This window comes from Phaenicophaeus curvirostris, chromosome 3 (genome assembly GCF_032191515.1).
Source record: "Phaenicophaeus curvirostris isolate KB17595 chromosome 3, BPBGC_Pcur_1.0, whole genome shotgun sequence".
Lineage (NCBI taxonomy): Eukaryota > Metazoa > Chordata > Aves > Cuculiformes > Cuculidae > Phaenicophaeus > Phaenicophaeus curvirostris.
In genome coordinates, this window is record NC_091394.1 from 54,961,341 (window position 1) to 54,980,264 (window position 18,924).

Sequence of the window (18,924 nt, forward strand, 5' to 3'; positions counted from 1 at the left end):
AATGGAATAAGTCCAATGCACTACTTAGATCATAGGTACATTAAACTGGCAATTTAATTAATTATCTCTTTTCTATTTCATTTTGGCTGCAAAAGAGATACTTGGTGAGTATTTTTCTTCTTTAGTACACTTATTGGAGGAAAAAAGCTTGGAAAAAATGCATTAATGTCTTTATTACCAATACTTAACTTTTTATCAGAGTCCAGAACCAAATAAATTATTGTCTTTGAATACAGAGGTAGTGAAAGGGAAGAGCTCTTTAGTTCTTTTAGGGGTTAGAAACTTTCCCTTCCACTCTCATTTTGAGGTAAAGCTTAGAGAAGACATAAACCTGAAGTGTGTATGTGGTGATCTGCTGAAGTCTATGGATGAAGCACATCTACTTCTAAGTCGTCAGAGGTGGATTAGATGCCAGGCAAAGCAGAGCCCAGCCTTTGCCGAGGTAGCACTCCTCCTGCCTTGTTCTCTGGGATGGCATTGAGAACCAGCCTCTCCTCCCTTCTCCTCTGCTGTTCAGGACTCCACAGGCCAGGGTTGGAATCATCTTTCAGAAACCATAGCCTGTGCCCTATTAGTTTTTTAATGTGATCACTGGACAGTGATTGCATTGGGAAAAAAAGGAAAAATGGAGTAGTCCCATGTAGTTGGTGTGAACTATTTCTCCTTTATCAATTACCAGTTCATTATTCCCAGGCAACAAAATACCTGTTGCTTAGCCATTAAATAAAATTAGTTTTGAAGTATTCTCTCGAAGTTTGCTCCGTGTTTAAAGACTCCTACCACAATGAGCTTTCCAGTGGATTGTCTCTGATCGTGACCTCATCCAGGCTTTTCCTAGCTCTGTTGAAAGAGTCCATGAAAAATAATATTAAAACATGTCTCCATAAGTATGTAGAGCACCATGGTGTTACTTCTCAAATTAATGACTGGCCAGAACTGGAGATTTTTATGTGCAGCTGCTGGCACAGTTTTAAGCTGAAACTATATTTTCATATAAATAAATAACATGCCAAATCCTACATCTTCCTGTTTGCAGCTTTGAACTTCTTAAAGTCGATGTGGTGTTTAAATGCTGATAAATCCTGTTGGGCTTGTCAAAGACCACATCTATGCTTGTTTTCTAACAGTTTTATAGTAAGAAAGAAATCATATAGTAATAGTTCACTTTTGTGCAGAACTGGCTTTCTTAATTTCTTAAAAATGGTTTGGTTGACCAGCTAGTGTCCAGTGAATATTTTGCAGATGGCTACTATATTTTGATTTGCAAAATTCAGAAAGCAAGGCAGGTCTTCCACAGAACTTAAAGGGGATATTAATCAACTTGAAATACAGGCAGTTTGAAGTCTGAATTATATATGGCTTCAGGATCTGCTTATATCTGATTGAAGACATTGTGATTTTAATAGCATATTTTTTAGTTTTTCCAGAGTTTCTATATCTTTTGCCCGATGATGCACAAGTAGTCCATTAAGAAGTGGAAATTTCTCCTTAATGGGTACAGAAGGAAAAATAATGCACAAAATATTTTTTAAGAGTAGACAATAGAAGAAAATAAAGAGGAAATATTCCTTCTCATTTCATTTTTAGTAAGAGCAGGAAATAAAGAATATAATAAAACCCATCATTATTAATGGCTCCTCTGAAACTAGATACTTATTTTAAATTTTGATTTGGGGGTTTGGTATACCTGCTGAAAAGCTTTGCAGTTTAGCACTACATGTATTTTATGGGATACTGAGTGCTATGGGTACACTGTGGTCACTATGTGGATATGGTAGCATGGAGCTTAGCACTAGGGATAACTTATGAAAAGATGTGTAATTTAACAGCAGTTATCCTGCCGACCTCTGTGCTGTCAGAGCAAACCTGCTAATCGTGCTTGGCCTGGCTGTTTGGAAGCAGTCACTGCACCCTGGACTAGTGGAAAGAAAAAATGACACAGTGGTTATTTTGCCAAAACAGGGGTGGGAAAGCAATACAGTTGCTTAAAACTCACCTCAAAGCACACAAAAGCATTATTTCCTTCCCTAAGTAACAGTGTGGTTTTATCAACTTCGGCTTAAAAGAACAGCATCTTTAATTTGGAACCATTGCTAGTTAAAGCACAGTATGTCAGTAGTAATGTTACTTCAATCAAGAATAAATTAATTCCCTGTAAATACTGCTGATGATGAGTTTTCTTTTGTGCAATTTAATACAACTGGATATTTTGCCTTCTTCTAGGCCTCCCCGACCTGTAACCAGCATGAACGACACACTCTTCTCCCACTCTGTTCCCTCAGGAAGTCCTTTTGCAAACAGAAGGTGAGTTCTTACTCTAATATAAGTTAAAAATAAAATAATAAAATTAACATATGAGCAGAAAATGTCGTGGTTAATTTGATACCAAGATATCTAGATGGAGAGCTGGCTTTAGCACACCCCAAACTCCTCACAACAGAGCACAGAACTTCAATTCTCATTTGAACCATTACATCCCACTAAGTGCTGTCACATGCAACTGATGCACCCTCCCACGGGGCCTGAAAATGGGCTGTTGGTGAGGAACCATTAGGTAGCAGCACTGTGGGAAGAGAAACTAGGACATGCCGTTGCCTACTGGCATTGTACTGCAAGATGTGATATGAACAAAGAGAAAATGTGTTCATACTTGCAAGATATGGCAAGACATCCTTATTGAGATTTTCGTTAAGGGCTACAAGAGAGGAGAAGTAGTTTTGGCATAAGGTGACCCTTTAGGAAACAAACTAGAGATGAGTGGTCAGAAACATTAATCCCAAAGAAAAGGTGCTTACAGCTGAATGTGTATGGTTGGCTCAGTATTTTGGCCTGTATAGCCAAAATGTGTGTGTAACATTTGGTAGCTGTTTCACCCAATCTATGTAAGTCTACCAATGAACATAGATGAGAAGGTGGCAGAAAAGTAACTTTCTGCTTTTTATGGGAAGATGACTGATACGTCTTCCTTGGGTGCATTTCATTGCTTGGTTGCTGCTGTATGTGTCAGTGCTTCAGCGTTCCCAAATAACCAAATGTAATCTCTGGGTATGCAAACCTACATTTCTTAACACCAAAACCAAACCTGCAGTGTACCACACTTCAGTGCCCGAGTAAAGATGATTTACCACTACTTTTATTTATGAACTTTTTTACCAGTAGCTATACACTGTAAGCTCTTGGTGTTATCTTAGTGCGGGTACCTCTGGGGTGGAACTGAGATGCTTTTTAAAAGCCAATCCCCAAGACCAGATCCTCTGCCTATACAGACAGTGGGACTGCAAATTCATTTATGTTGTTTGAGTATATGGGATTTTATGTGCCAGAGCAAGGCAGGATAATCTTATTTGTGGTCTCTGCAGGACAGGCCATTAAGAGCAAGGCTTTTTAAGAGTGTAGCAGTTGTTTCTGTTTATCCCCAAGAAGTCCCTGTGCTCATTCAACAGACGTATGCTTTGCCATTTAGGCCAGAGACCTGCAGTAGCAGTCAGAGCACTGTCTACTGTGCTGACTGTTTTTCTTTACATATGAGAAATTCCTGATTATTTTAATTTTGTGTTCTTTAGTAATTCAGCTGGCTGTCATTAACTGTCAGGATTAAACATGCATGATTCCTGAGCCATTAGAAATCCTTTTCTCCTAGAGGGAGAACTCCTTAATGGGGAATCTGCTGAAGGCAGGATACAATAACTGCCCCCCTCAACTGTAGTTACCCAGAATTCCTTACAAGTTAACAGAATGACATCCTTATACAACAAAACTTTTCCATGATGCAGCAGTCAGTTCTAGCTTTTTTAGAGTTAACAGTACCCTGATATGTAAAGCAATTATATTGCTTGTATATTAAAAATTTTGTAACTTTGGTTTCATTGACCTAGCAAGATATTAAGTGATTGACAGCTTATTCTCATTATTTTTCCTTTCGTCTCTTATAATTTTAATTTGCATATTTTATTCAAAACCAAAAATACAAACTGTCAAGTCAGTATCCTTTTTAAATGGTTGCAAATTACACTTACTGTAGTCAACCCACTCTGAACTCACTGCTGTCTGTGTATACCTTTGCAGGTATTAACAAGGTTTCATTGTTTGAATCATTCAGGTTACTTGGGGGTATAAATGCAGCCAGTGCTGTGGCTGATGAGCATTCTCTTATAAAGCTGTATGTAAATCAGCTTCACAACAATTCACGGTCAGTATGAGAGCACTAACCCACTAATTGCCATAGTTCTGTAGCTCGTGCACTAAATCATTAGAGATACTGCTTAACTACTAAAAATATTCTTTAAGGAAGGCTCTGGTGGGCTGTGGGGTTCCTGTGGCTCTGATTAGTCTTTTGAATAGACTTCCTGTTGGCTGTGGGCTTTGCCAATTTCTCTTGCTTCTGCACAACACAAATCTTTCATTTTACCCTTTCGGGTAGCAGTGATATTAATGTATCTAGTGGAAGCTGGAAACATTGCTTTTGAAAAAACAAAAAAACTACACCTTTATGGTTTCATTGTCTGTGTATGATTTGCCTGAAGCTTTCTTGACTGAAGAATGAAAGAGGCTCACACAAGAGCCTGGAAACCACTCCAGGTCTCACAGCCAGCCTCTTCTTCCTCTTCCATGGCTCTTGCTGCTGGTGGTTACCATTATGCAGTTAGTGCTGCTTGCCAATAACCTTCCCCTGACCCCTTTGCTTTGCTTTTCAAAATAGCCACAGAAAAGGCTGATCTAATGAAGACTCTCCATTTACATAGTTAGTGTCAGATTTGAACTGATGCCTCTGCTGGCTGCACCCTTTTTCCAGCATACCCTCTCATCTTAGTCACCTAAAGGAAGAGCCTATTTAATTATGCATAAAAGAAATACGCAGTTGGATACAAACGGTTTCCCCATTTCTTTTACTGTTGGAGAATGACCTTTCTTTTTTTCTTTTTTGATTAGTTCATGAGCATTAACCATAATTCAGTAAGATAGTACTAAGACTGGGGGACTTTTCTGCTAAATGCCAAGTTCTGCAATCTGTATTAGACTAATAACAGTATCTTCATTCATTCTTTCAGGTTTTACTATTATTGTTGGCCTGAGAAAATTAGGCCTCATTAGTGGAAGCTCATCGTCTCGTACATCAGAGAAACAGATTTTGACAGCTCTGTTTGTCATTGTGCTGATTTTTTATAAAGTGCTCCATGATTCATATTATAATAAAAATTGTACAAACTCAGGGTAAAATTTCTAGCTGAATGTAATCAAAGCTAAAAGCTCTGCTGGCTGTGTTTTCACTGCAGATAACTTATGGTTACTTTAATTTGTGTTGTAATCTAGTCCAGGGTTTTCAGATAGCTTTAAAGAAAGTTTTTACAATGTTTATGCAAAGGAGAATTGGCACAGACTGTCATTTTAGCATTCTCGTGCTATTTATTTCAGCTATCTGCCTTCACAGAAGAACATAACCTTTTGCAAATGGTTTCTCCCTGTAGCAGGAAATGCTGAATTCAGCACACCGAGTCATTTCTGCTGCTGGAAATGGATATGATATTGTATGTTCAGTACATATCATCTTCATTTCTGGATTCAAGGGTGAAAAAGGTAAATGAACAGGGAAGAAGAATCATATTAGAGAAAAAATCTTTGATAGCTAATATGTATGTTCTATATGCAAGCTCAAGAACAACTTTAAAGCACTTATATTAGAAAAAAAGAAACAAAAAGCTGTGATCTTCTCCCAAATACCAAATTACAGTCATTTTCTGTGATGACAGCTAATATGTGATTAAAACCACAAGTCCTATTTTTTTTTGCTCTAGCTAATATTCAGTTTTTAATCTCACATTTGTCTCTGTGATCTCCAATTACCTAGAGGGCAGCAGAACAAGGGAATATTGCTGCAGAATAGGTAATGCCCTTGTAAACCCAATGAACTGGATATGTTACGTCAAAACAGGTAAACTGAGCTGTGTAGAAACTTCTGTCCAGTCAAGAATAACTCCATATCCTGAACTGATGTTTTCTTCCTTATTTGGATTCTTGTGTTCCCCAGCTGCAGTCTGTCAGTGCTGCCTTAAAGTACCTAGCTACCATAGCAATGGATACAATCTCTTTCTCTTTCTTTATAAATGCTATCAAATAATAGAGCTACGGTGGGATAAAATGAATCAGAACATTTTTTTTTGCATTTTTCTCAGCCCACTCCTCACAGCTAATATACTTAATTCCTCTAAATATGCCATAAACTGGAATAAATGGAATGATGCAGCACATTCTCATGAACTTGAAATTTTTTGGCAATTCTATGATAGATAGAAAGAATACACTATGGTGTCAAATGCCCATAGCCAAGGATAAACTGAGTCTTATTTAGTGCTGGTGTATTTAGTGCTCGGAGTATCTAGTGCCTTTTTTCAACTCCACATAGAAGCTAAAAATATTTGGCTATTCTACCTGGGTATAACAAGAGATTAGGCCAAATTTCTAGATGACAGCTAACTTCATTGCCTACTGCTGTTGTCCATGTTTTTATCTGTAAGAAGTGTGGTAGACTTGAACTACATGTTGCCTTCATGTGTTGTTTTCAAAACAAGACAAGAATCCTCCTTATTTCATCACAAATATTCTACCTGCTAAGGGAAAGATTTATATATACGGTTGTTTAGTAGCCAGGTACGCACTAAAGAGAGTATAACATTTACACCAGTATTGTTGGGTTTATTTCTGTGTAGACATCAGCTCAGAGTTGGAGGTTTTGCCTCTTAATTTGGATGGGAAAGCATTCTTTGGCATCTTACAAAATGTTTCATTTTAACAGGAATATATTTTTAAAATGTTTGTTCTAGTTGGTAGAACCCAGAGAAGCTCACTATGGCCAGAACAGTATCTGAAGCATTAGCTGTATTTTTGGGTATATGTGGAGAATATAGGAAGATATGGAAGAACAAGAAAGACCAATGTTGGCTCTTACAAAAGTAGGAAGGTTGAAGGCAGAAACGGGGACAAATTATCCAAGATGCAGCCTAACCTTGGTATCCAAAGATACGGAAATTATGAAGGAATTAGTAAGCACCTGGAGGGTAATAAACCAATGAGAAATAACCAACATGGATTTGTCAAGAACAAATTGCATCAAACCAAACTAATTTATTTCATTGACAGGATAACTGGTCCAGTGGGTAAAAAAAAGAAGCAGCAGATACGATACAGGTTGACCTTAAAAGGACTTTTGACATAGTCTCAGGTGACACAGAAGTACCCAAAGGAAATATGGACTAGGGAAATGCAGTAAAAGAGCAACACTGAAAATCAGTAATTACATTTTCAGAAGTTTGCTGTCATTCTTGCAAGAGGACATATCAACTGTGATTCTCGAAGGCTGTTCTAAGTGAGACACAATGCATTGCTTCTCATAATGGCCTAGTGGGAGCAATAGAGTATGTAATTTGTACATGGTACAAAGGTTGAAGTAATTATGAGAAGGAGTGCTTGGAGGGCAGTTTCTAAATTAAAAAATTAGCTCAGATGCAATAGTAATAATTGATGTCCAAATGATCTGAAATCAGTTAGAGGAAGCTCAGTAATTATAAGTGAAAAGTGCTGTAGCATGGAAGCAAATAATCAAATAAAAGATGGAGCATAATTGGGTGGTCAGAAATATTTTAACAGAGGAGCTAGCAGTTGCATGAACCACAAACTAATTGAAGTCAGCAATATGATTGTTAGATTGCATCTGACCTTGGGACATTATGTGTAAAGCCATTAAAACTCATTCCTTGGAGGAGGAGAGTTCTATCTGCAGGTTTACACCCAGTGTGAGGCAACTGCAGGTTTGCACCCAGTGTAGGGCAACAGCATTAGGACAAATGGAGTTCAGAGGAGACACCCAAACATCAGAAAAGCTTAGAAAACTGAACTCATGAGAGGAGGTTGGAAGATAGAAGTTTGCTTAATCAACTGAGAAGGGAATGGACATGGATAGACATCAAGTCAGTTGCTCAATGAGTAATGTTTGTTTGCCTGTCCTCCACCTTTATTATGCTGCTTTTAGAGCTTATGGGTGCTAAAAAAAAAGAAAGGGGAGCTTATGGGTGATAGAGGGGGCATCACACTGCACTGTTAGAAAGCAAAGCATGAAATCTGCCCTGGGATCTTTGGGCTCCCATTGTGGCAATGTATTTAACTTTATTTTAAGAACCAAAGCTGCATTTTTGGCTGAAACGGCACAGCCTGTACCCCTTGAATGTATTTTCCTTCTGTAACTGGGAAGAAAACATGGATGGAAAACATGTCCTTCTGGATGGCATGGAGCATGTTTATCTGTGTGGAGGTTGCATGTTGATGGGCATAGAAATATGAGGCAAACATTTTTAATTCCTGTGCAGTACATCATTGCATTCAGCTATCTTGCAGATATATTATAAATCAATAGGTCTTGGATATTTAGAACACCCTTCAGTACTGTCCTTTTCAGAACCCCACTGCCAACCTTGACCTCCCTTAAGGAGGTACACCTCATCTTACTGAATTCCTTCTTTGTCCTAATATTAAAGGTTTTGATCTTTAGTCTGTCAGAGCCGCATCTGCTCAGATTTATTGTGCATCACATTTGTGCAACAGCATCTGCCTATACACACACACCTCTGAATGCTGAGGTACACACGGACTCACACACCTGTCTTTAGATCAAAGACATTTACTGTATTAGTAGCCAAACCAAAAATTAAGGGTGAATCATTTTTAAAAATAAGAAAGTAAAAGTATGGTTTTGTTTTGACTTGTTGCTTTTTAAACCAAAAATGCTGCAGCATGAAAGAAAAAAAAAACACTAACTTTTCAATCTCTCAGTTTTTAGCCAGTGCTATTGTATTAATGTGGATATTTTAGCTTTGGGAAAGATACAGTAACTGCAATCCATTAAGTACTGTAATTATGGGGAAAAAAAGTGGGTTTGATATACTATATTTTTTTTAAAATGAACAGAAGAACATGACTTCTGAAAATTAAAGTGGTATATCCCATCGCTGGATCTAAATAAGCACACTTCCTTAGATTATTGAAACTATCTTATGTCAAATTCGGAAAAAAAGCAATTTAGTTGTTATGATGAAGCTTTTGCAGTTTGAAAGCTGCATTTAAGATGCTGCTTGTCTCAGACTCTGCCTGGAACCTACACAAGCCTTCAGCTCTCCGTTTGCAAGAGAAGCACATTTTGTTTGTATATTCTGTAGAGAAGGCTTTATAGTTTACTTTTGGAGAACAGGAGGGAAAACTCCTGACCGTGCATTTCCTGAAGTTTTCTAAAATGTCTTTAAAGCATCTATTGTTATCTTCATTCAGTCCAGGATGCTTGAATGAGTTTCTCCAAACTCTGTTCTGTAATGAATTTCAGACACCACTGTTTACCCTCGTCTTAGTTTTCCTGTCTTATTAACTAGCTCTCCTTCCAAGAATACTGAAGTAGAGCAGAGCAAACTGCTGGCTAGGGCTGCTCCAGCTTTCTTGAAAGGCAAAGGGTAAGTTAAAGAGAGAGAATGTTCATAGCTTGCACTAACACAGCTAAACCGAAACCTTTTCCTCTATTCCTCACACTTTTAATATATTCTATAAGCGTCTTCCCTGAGAAAATTGTGATAACCAGTTAACCCATTGAGCCAAATAGGGCATGTTAAATGTATTTATGTACACCTGGATGTGTGAGGTCTTAATCAGACACTTTCAAGGAAATTCAACTTGTGATTTCAGTATGTTAATCATGTAATGCATGCATATTTAATGTATATATACAGTACATAGTATATTAAAGGAAATAGTACTGACCTCACAATCTGCTGTATCTTGCAATAAATGGTACTGTACAGCTCCAGTCCCTGACCCAGTCTAGCATGTCACTGATTTCTGAGGCTGACTCTGTAATCAAGTGGGATTCTACTATCCTAAGCCATTATATACTTAACATATAAATTGCAATAATAACAAAATAATCTCTGCATTTGGTGTTTTTTTTTCCTAAGAACACTTAAGTATTGGTTCCTAAATTCCCATTTCACAATCTCACTTGCTCCTGCTTTCTCTGTTTATTTCCCTCTGTCTGTCTGGACTGCACCCTCTTTTTCCCCGACCCTGTTTCAGGTTACAGTACAGCCTTGATGTTGCAGACAGGTTGGCCGATGAACATGTACTCATCGGGTTGTATGTCAACATGCTGCAGAGCAACCCCGCACGGTTAGTGCAGGTTTGGCACCTTTGGGGAACCCAGGAAAGGGTCATTGGTCAGCCAAATGCTCTCACTGTTTCCTCCTGGCTACAAGCTGAAGCAGCTTTTTATGAGCACTAACCTAAAGGGAGTATGTATGAATGTGGGGTATGTCCTTGCAAAGCTGGTGGATTGTGGCAATTGCTATTATTCTCTCTAGTGATATTAAGTAGCTAGGTACTGCAAATAACTGCTTAGTTAAGATTGGCTGTACAGTTTGGAATAGCATACTTTAGTCAGTGGAGGACTTGGTGATGGTACAGAAATCATCCTACAATGATGACTACAAGTCCACATTTTCAAGGTGATAATTTTCGAGGTGATATATAGTTTGCAGCTTCACCTTACCTTGAAACTAAGGAATGGTAATACTGTGTAAATAATGATGATAGTAATAATTGGAATATGCCTATCAACCCAATGAAGGAAGGACTTCCTTTCATTTTTTGCAAACATCAGGCATTGTTTTTAAATCTGCCTGATTTTTTCATTGTTTAAATTTTGACTATGAATTTGTCCTTACCTTTCATTTAGTCTCAGGTAAAAGATGTTTTTAAATGGGTGTCTTGAGCATGGTTCCTTATTTCTGCCAAAGCGAATACAGAGTTTTGTCTGCTGAACCCACCAGCTATCCCAGCACTTGTGGATGGTGGCATAGCAGCAGGCCAGCCTTGGAGGGGAAACACCGGCTCACATCTCCAAGTGCAACAAACTCTAGATTTTACAGCCATGTACCTGCAAGGTGCTGAGCAGTGGGGTATGTGGCCCTAGAAAATGCAGCACTGAGCAGAAAACTGTTCAGTGTTTCTTAAAAAACTATGCTCATGAGGTTTATTTTGCTCATAAGAAAACCTTTGTGTTCCTTGTACCGCTGTTGCAGAATATCTCCCAGGTTAGGAGAAACTCCATTTACTCTTAAATGTAGAAGGCAACAATCAAATTCATTTGAAAGGATGAATGCAATCATAGACAATTCACTTCTGTGTGTAGCTCCAGTTGAAAATGAGAGTAATTTTCCCTGTTGCTATGCCCAGTAGAGAAAAGGGTCTTCCTTCTTTGGTCTGGATCTGCTTCTTTACTTTGCATCCCACTGGAATGTGCCAGTGGGGGAAAAAAAAAGGCAAACTGGTTTTTAGTGAGCAAAGTGAAAAGCATCTTCAAATCAAGAACATTTTGAAGGAAAATTTCATTCTTGGAGAAACACTTCCAGAAAGCATGCTTACTGAGTAATATTTACACGGTGGCTGTGAAAACAAGCTTTTGGGAGTGTATGTGTGTGTGTTTGCCCACCCACGGTTGAGGACAGGAATATGCTACCACTTGGTCAGATTTGACAGGGAAAAGGAAATGTAGCCCTGCCTATCACATGTAACTTACTTGATACAGTTGTTCAAGAGGCAAGCAAAGAATGGACATGTTTTAGAGTGATTTTTGGTGCTAGGCTGGTTTGCCAGGCATGGTGGTTTGGATGCCCTGTCTGTGATTCAGTGAGGACCACCAATTAGATCCCCTTGTGAGTGCTTAGCCTCGTCTTTACCGTCTTCATCCTCTAGATTTGATCCAGTCTGTTCCAACCTGTTCCTTCAAGCTTTTGAGCCAGACTCACCAAGTCATAGCACATTTGTATCCAAATACAGACATATAAATTATGTGCCATAACATCTTTCAGATTTAATGCTTTTGAGAGGTGGGTGGAGAGTGACTGATAATGGCCTTAATTACTTACGTAACTAATGCAAAGTGTATTACATAACATCTAATTAGTGACATTAGATCAATGCAGTCACAGCATCTTCAATGCAAAACAATCCCAGTTATTTATTAGATTTTGAGAGATGTAACCAAGAGGGACAGAAGTCTTAGTCATGCATCAAACCATCCTGCATTACCATTTTCTGCTTTGATGTGATGAGACTGGTAGTAGTGAAAGTAAATGGTTGCATTTTCATAAAGACAAGAAGAAAAAAATGTTGGGATTCTAAAACTCCTGCATGAAGCCAGTTTCTAGGAGAGGTAGATGAGACCTCTGCAGGAGGCTCAGCTGCTGCATCTCTAATAGCCTGGAGAAACATCTTCAGGCAAAAGCCCCAGAATGGCTGGATGCAAGTTGCTTAAAACCCACACAGATGGGTTATGGTGGTGCTGAGTTCAAGTCGTTTCACCCTTAGCTCAATGAGATTTGGTAGCTTGAGTAAATCATGTAGTTAACCATAATAACCAAGTAGCTTCTGATTTAGGGCAGGCTGCAGCTAGCCTGCTTAGCAGTTCTGTCTGCCTGCAAAGTACTGTGTATACATACCCATATGTGCCATCACATATTATCAGGCGTGACTGACAGTCAGAGAAGAAAAGAGGAATTATTGTAGATGAACTTTTATCTGAAAGGAAAACCTACAGAAATACTTTGTGGGCATAAAGCATAAAATTATCTTGAGAGCTATAGAGTAGCATTTCAAAACAAAACAAGGAGGTTTCTTTACATACTGAGTCAGGCTAATTTTTAATAGCTAATGATCAGTCCAGTGTAGCCCAGTATAACTTTTTCTGGTTTAAGTGTAGTTAGTATTTTTATTTGGGTTTTTTTAATTAATTTTCACTGTTTATCTTTGGTTTTCTTCTGCAGTTATTTGGTATTAGCAACTAGAAATACAAGTTTTCCTTTCTGTCTCTCATAGGATATTAAGCTATTTGAAGAAGTTTTAGAATCCAGTACTTCAGTGCAAATAAAAAAAGAGAAAGACTTAATTCATTATTTCTAGTAAGTGTATGGGTAGAAAAAGTATCCTTTAGCTAGATGTTTTGGTTAGTTTAATTGCAAATTGTGTTTTAGCATGTAAATCCGATACTTAATATTTAATTTAGCTCATCTTTTGTGTCTGATTGTGAAAAATAACTTTTAACTGCAAAGAGTTTTACTTTTTTTACTTATAAGTTAGAGACATTACCTAGCTTTGAATATTAATTGCACATATTTCAGTCTTTTTCTTTTCAGGTGCAGAAGAAAATAAGATAGAACATGTTATAAGTAGGAGGTTATTTTTCTTCCATGGAAATTTACTTTCTGATTTTTTTACGTTGCACTGTAGTACTGTGGTGAGCCGTATTTCTGGACTTCGGTAAAGCCTTTGACAGAGTTTCTCCCAGCATTCTGCTTGAGAAACTGTCAGCCTCTGGACTGGACAGGCGCACACTCTCCTGGGTGGAAAACTGGTTGGATGGCCGGGCCCAGAGAGTGGTGGGAAATGGTGTGAAATCCAGCTGGAGGCCAGTGACAAGTGGGGTTCCCCAGGGCTCAGTGCTGGGTCCAGCCCTGTTCAATGTCTTTATCAATGACCTGGATGAAGGCATTGAGTGCACCCTTAGCAAGTTTGCGGACAACACTAAGCTAGGTGGAAGTGTCGATCTGCTGGAGGGTAGGGAGGCTCTGCAAAGGGATCTGAACAGGCTGGACCACTGGGCAGAGTCCAATGGCATGAGGTTTAACAAGGCCAGGTGCTGGGTCCTGCACTTGGGGCACAACAACCCTAAGCAGTGCTACAGACTAGGAGAAGTCTGTCTAGAAAGCTGCCTGGAGGAGAGGGACCTGGGGGTGTTGGTTGACAGCGACTGAACATGAGCCAGCAGTGTGCCCAGGTGGCCAAGAAGGCCAATGGCATCTTGGCTTGTATCAGAAACGGTGTGACCAGCAGGTCCAGGGAGGTTATTCTCCCTCTGTACTCGGCACTGGTGAGACCGCTCCTTGAATCCTGTGTTCAGTTCTGGGCCCCTCACCATAAGAAGGATGTTGAGGCTCTGGAGCGAGTCCAGAGAAGGGCAACAAAGCTGGGGAAGGGGCTGGAGAACAGGCCTTATGAGGAGCGGCTGAGAGAGCTGGGGTTGTTTAACCTGGAGAAGAGGAGGCTGAGGGGAGACCTCATTGCTCTCTATAACTACCTCAAAGGAGGTTGTGGAGAGGAGGGTGCTGGCCTCTTCTCCCAAGTGACAGGGGACAGGACAAGAGGGAATGGCCTCAAGCTCCGCCAGGGGAGGTTTAGGCTGGACATTAGGAAAACAAATTTCACAGAAAGGGTCATTGGGCACTGGAACAGGCTGCCCAGGGAGGTGTTGATTCACCTTCCCTGGAGGCGTTTAAGGCACGGGTGGACGAGGTGCTAAGGGGCATGGTTTAGTGTTTGATAGGAATGGTTGGACTTGATGATCCGGTGGGACTCTTCCAACCTGGTTCTTCTATGATTCTGCACCATAAAAGTGCCATGCTATTCTGTGATATTTTTAAAAATGTTTCTGAGGGAATGTGGACAACAACTAACTAGCTAGGAAGGCTGGTTGAGTCTTCTCTTGAAAGATGAAATAATTCAGCTTGTGTACCCATCTTCTAAATACCTCCAGGGATAGTGACTCAACCACATCCCTGAGCAGACTGTTTCAAAGCCTGATAACTCTCTTAGTGAAGATTTTTTTTCCCAATATCTAATCTGAACTTCCCCTGGCACAACTTGTGGCCATTTCGTCTTGTCCTATGACTTTTAACTTGGGAGAAGAGACCAACGCCCACATCGCTGCACCCTCCTCTCAGGTAGTTGTAGGCAGTGATGAGGTCTCCCCTCAGCCTCCTTTTCTCTAGGCTAAACAACTCCAGGTCCCTCAGCAGCTTCTCAGAAGGCTTGTTCTCCAGCCCCTTCATCAGCTTTGTTGCCTTTCTCTGGACACGCTCCAGTGCATCAGTGTCCTTCTTGTGGTGAGGGGCCCAAAACTGAACCCAGTATTCAAGGTGCAGCCTCACCGGTGCTGATAGAGAGGAAGGATGACTTCCATGCTCCTACTGGCTACACTGTTTCTGATACAGGCCAGGATGCCATTGGCCTTCTTGGCCACCTGTGCAAACTGCTGGCTCATATTTGGCTGTCTGTCAGCCAACACCCCCAGGTCCTTCTCTGCCGGGCAGCTTTGCAGCCACTCCTGCCCAGTCCTGTAGCGCTGCACAGAGTTGTGCCCCAAGTGCAGGACATAGCATTTGGCCTTGTTGAACCTCATACCACTGGTTGCAGCCCATTGATCCAGCCTGTCCAGATCCCTCTGTAGAGCCTCCTTACCCTCAAGTAGATGAACACTCTGCCGAGTGTCATCCAGAAGCTTACTGAGGTTACACTCAATTCCTTCATCCAGATCATTGATAAAGATAGATCAGAACTGACCCCAGCATTGAGCACTGGAGAAGACAACTTGTGACCAGCCTCCAACTGGATTTAACTCCATTTATGACCACTCTTTAGGGCTCGCCATCCAGCCAGATTTTTACCCAGCAGAGAATATGCCTGTCCAGGACATTGGCACCCAGTTTCTCAAACAGAATGCTTTCTGGTGTCTAAGTCTTAACTGAAGTCCGGGTGCACTGGGCAGCTGTGTCTCAGCTTAAGTGCCTTAAAAGCAGGACAGTTTTGAAAGCATCACGGATAAACAATCCTCAGAATTACATTTGGTGGTTTACTGTTAGGATGTTGTTCTTACAGCCCTGATACTTAGAAGCCTACCCTTCTATTTGTCAGTATTTTCTATAGTAAATTATTTATTAAGTGAAGGTGGAATGAGAGTATGTCATGTAGACAACAGTGGTACCTCTATTGCAAAAATTTCACAAGGGACTGGCATTTCTGAGACTTTTCTAACCAGTGGTGACATAATTTTAAGACCATCAGGAGATATCTGTATCACCTGTTGCAGGGTGCCTGCTGTGGAACAAGCTGATTTGGCACATCTAAAGCCTGAGAAATAGCAAAGATTCTCCAGTATTACTCCTTTGTTCACAGTCTGTCATACTTTTCAACCTTTGCCTGCAGTTTTGAGATCCTATTTTATGGATGTCCTTTAGACCGTAGAATATTACACAGATCAACTCAAGCCTGAAAAGTAGTCCTGTTGTACAGATTATAATATTTGTGTCATTTAACTTTTTTAGAAATGAAGTATCAGCAACAGGATATTTGTACGCAAAATTTTCAAGTTCTTTCAAAAGGATGCCTGAATCATTCTTTTGAGGGTCCCAAATTCAGCACACATACTCATAACATTTTAAAGCTTGTGGGTATTTCATTCCATCATTGTCCATGAAGTTGCTGAAGTAAAACAGAAATTAATTATGGCAAATCAGAACTCTGAGACATAAAAGTCTTGGCAGCTCAGGCTAATCTGCTATGCATACCTCTGTGCTTAATGATCACATAGAATAGGTAAATTCCAGAATTATATTTATCTCAGACACTGAAATTCAATTTAGAGAGCTTTGGGGCCAGTGATTTGTGGCATTTATAGACCAAATCTGACGTGCTGCTACATCTGTTTTATGACATCCACCTACACATAAATATGTATCAGACATTAAATAGCAAGTAAGAATGGAAAGGCTGCAGTGGCTTGGTTCATTCAGTAGTCATTATCTCAGGGGTTAACTCACATCTCAGAACTGTGTTGCAGATTGTGTTACGCCAACAAGTGGAACCATAATCCATTATTTTTTCCAGGATGGGTAATGTGGTTGCACATTGCTGTAAAAAAGGAGAATTAATGCTGAATGCTTTCTGTTTTCACAGCCATCTGTTAGTATATGAAGTTTTAGTCATTATGGAAAAATTAAAAATTAATTATACTGTCATGAATGTAATCCTTATTACCTGGTTTGCATAATTTTATGTGTCTTCAAGAGCTGCTTCCCTCGTTCTTTCTCCAGGTGGCATATCAGGACAGCAAGCATGAGTATATAAGAAGCAGAACTGCATAAATTTAGAAAAATACCTTTAGCTTGCATCTTTTCAGAAAGTGGATCAATTATTCCACAAGAATCTGAATAAGCATAGAATTAAGCTATATATGTAACAGAATAAATTGAACATAACCAAAAAGGTCAGTGTTCATCTACCACCAGAAGCCTTATAAGTGGTCTGCTGTACAAGCTTAGCTTACACAGAACTTCCTCTGGGTCTGACTTTTCATAGCTTTACTGTTTTTTAAACTTCATGTTTGTGGGCTCACAGGTTATTGTCAGAATGAAAGAAAGATGGTTATTGTCTCTTTTCCCTTGCCTCAGCAGGCCGTAACAAATCCATATGACTCCCAGCTTTAATTTAATGATCAATGAACATCAACCACTACTCATCTTTCAAACATAACTTCTAAATCCCAGTGGACTTAATCAAGCCAAACAAAAGATGCGTTATATGCTTCACCAAGATACCTGGAGATAGGAACTCACTGAGAATTTCTGGAGAAGTAATTCCTTTTGAGGATGCCGATTCTCGAAAAACAGAACTTATTGCACAAGTGCCATTTTCATCTGAAAGACTTTTCAAGTTCAAGATGTAATTTCTGTCAAAAGTTAAAATAAGATGTCCATGCCCCAAATAACCCTTGATTTGTACACTTTTTTGAAATGCGAAGCTCATTTGCCAGCAGCCTGTTGCATACCCTGAAGAGCCTATGGGTAGGGAGGCACATGTCTGTCTCACTTCAGCCAAAACATCATATAGTTGCAAAGGGATAAGAGAAGTCTGGGGCAGTCTGCAGGCTGTCTTGTGTTCCATACAGCAAAGCATTCTTCTCACCTCTTCTTAGGGCCTTCATTTTTTTTTTCTTTTATGTATACTGAAAATAATGCAATGCAGCATTCTAAATTCTGGGTTTATCCAGGGTCAAGTAAGTGCTCTTCAGATTCCATTATTTGTCAGTTTATTGGTTTTGATGGTTCTCCGTAAACTTCCAGATTTTTAGACATAGTAAAGATTCTCAATATACTACCGTTTTCCTGCTCATCTGACTAAAGAATGGCTTCCATTTAAAATAAGGATAGCTGACAAGGGATTAACCCAGGAGAAATATTTGCCTTTGATATTCTTGGGAGGGGGAGGGAAGTAGTAAGATACAATATTTTATAGGAATTCAGCATATTTGCTCTTTAGTTCTTAAACTTTCTAAGTAGTTTTTATGGAGAGTCTATACATGGAGAAAAGCTTTTCATAGTTGTTGCTAGTAGACTTCTGTATTTTGGCAGCAGGAGTTGCTCCAGTTTTAAGTGAGTCCAAGTCTGGTATCGATGGTGATATATAAGTAATAAGTTGCAATATTTTAAGGAATTCGGCATATTTGCTATTCAGTTCTTTCACTTTCTGGTCACTGTTATGTGTTTCTCTGAAATCTTACTCACAAATGTCAAGAAAATCTGATGGTAAATTCCTAGATCAGTGGTTAAAAACTGTGGTCCATGAGGCCTTGGTGAGTTCCCTGCAGAACTGTCCTGAATGTTGGTTTCTCTTGCAAATCTGGTGAACATTCTGAATTTTTTCTCAACACAGAAATTTCTGCTAATCCATTGTCCAAAAAGTAATCAATCTTCTAGGTGACAGGATGAAGCTGAGAAGTGACAACAAATGCTAGCTGGTGGCCCTAACCACCTCCCAACCCTCTGGATAGTGTAGTCTGCGAGTTGCATCTTGCACAGCCTTGGCCAGGGGTTGCAGAGCACTGCTGTTTCCCCCAAGGGAAGGTGCTGTGTGACCTTAAGAGCTGATCCTTCCAGGGAAATTACCCTCCCGTTTCTCTCCTTTGCTCAATCTGCTGTGGTTAATTTGGTGACATTTTCCTTCTAAATTCTGTAGTGAAGGTGTGTGACTAGACAGCGTGACAGAGCATTGGTCTTTTTTATTATG

General features: G+C 39.7%; 1 protein-coding gene across 17 annotated transcripts in view; it reads left to right on the forward strand.

The window, feature by feature from the left end:
• Positions 1 to 18,924, forward strand: part of DTNA (dystrobrevin alpha) — a 222,407-nt gene that overhangs the window by 171,098 nt on the left and 32,385 nt on the right. For 7 of the 17 annotated variants that reach the window (XM_069854059.1, XM_069854058.1, XM_069854056.1 and 4 more), the window contains 4 exons: positions 2,224 to 2,304; positions 4,100 to 4,189; positions 9,411 to 9,488; positions 10,105 to 10,197. In XM_069854059.1, the coding sequence (XP_069710160.1) occupies positions 2,224 to 2,304; positions 4,100 to 4,189; positions 9,411 to 9,488; positions 10,105 to 10,197 (342 nt within the window). Of the gene's footprint in view, positions 1 to 2,223; positions 2,305 to 4,099; positions 4,190 to 5,048; positions 5,232 to 9,410; positions 9,489 to 10,104; positions 10,198 to 18,924 lie in introns of those variants that run through there. The other 10 variants (XM_069854061.1, XM_069854063.1, XM_069854072.1 and 7 more) reach the window with 5 other exon arrangements.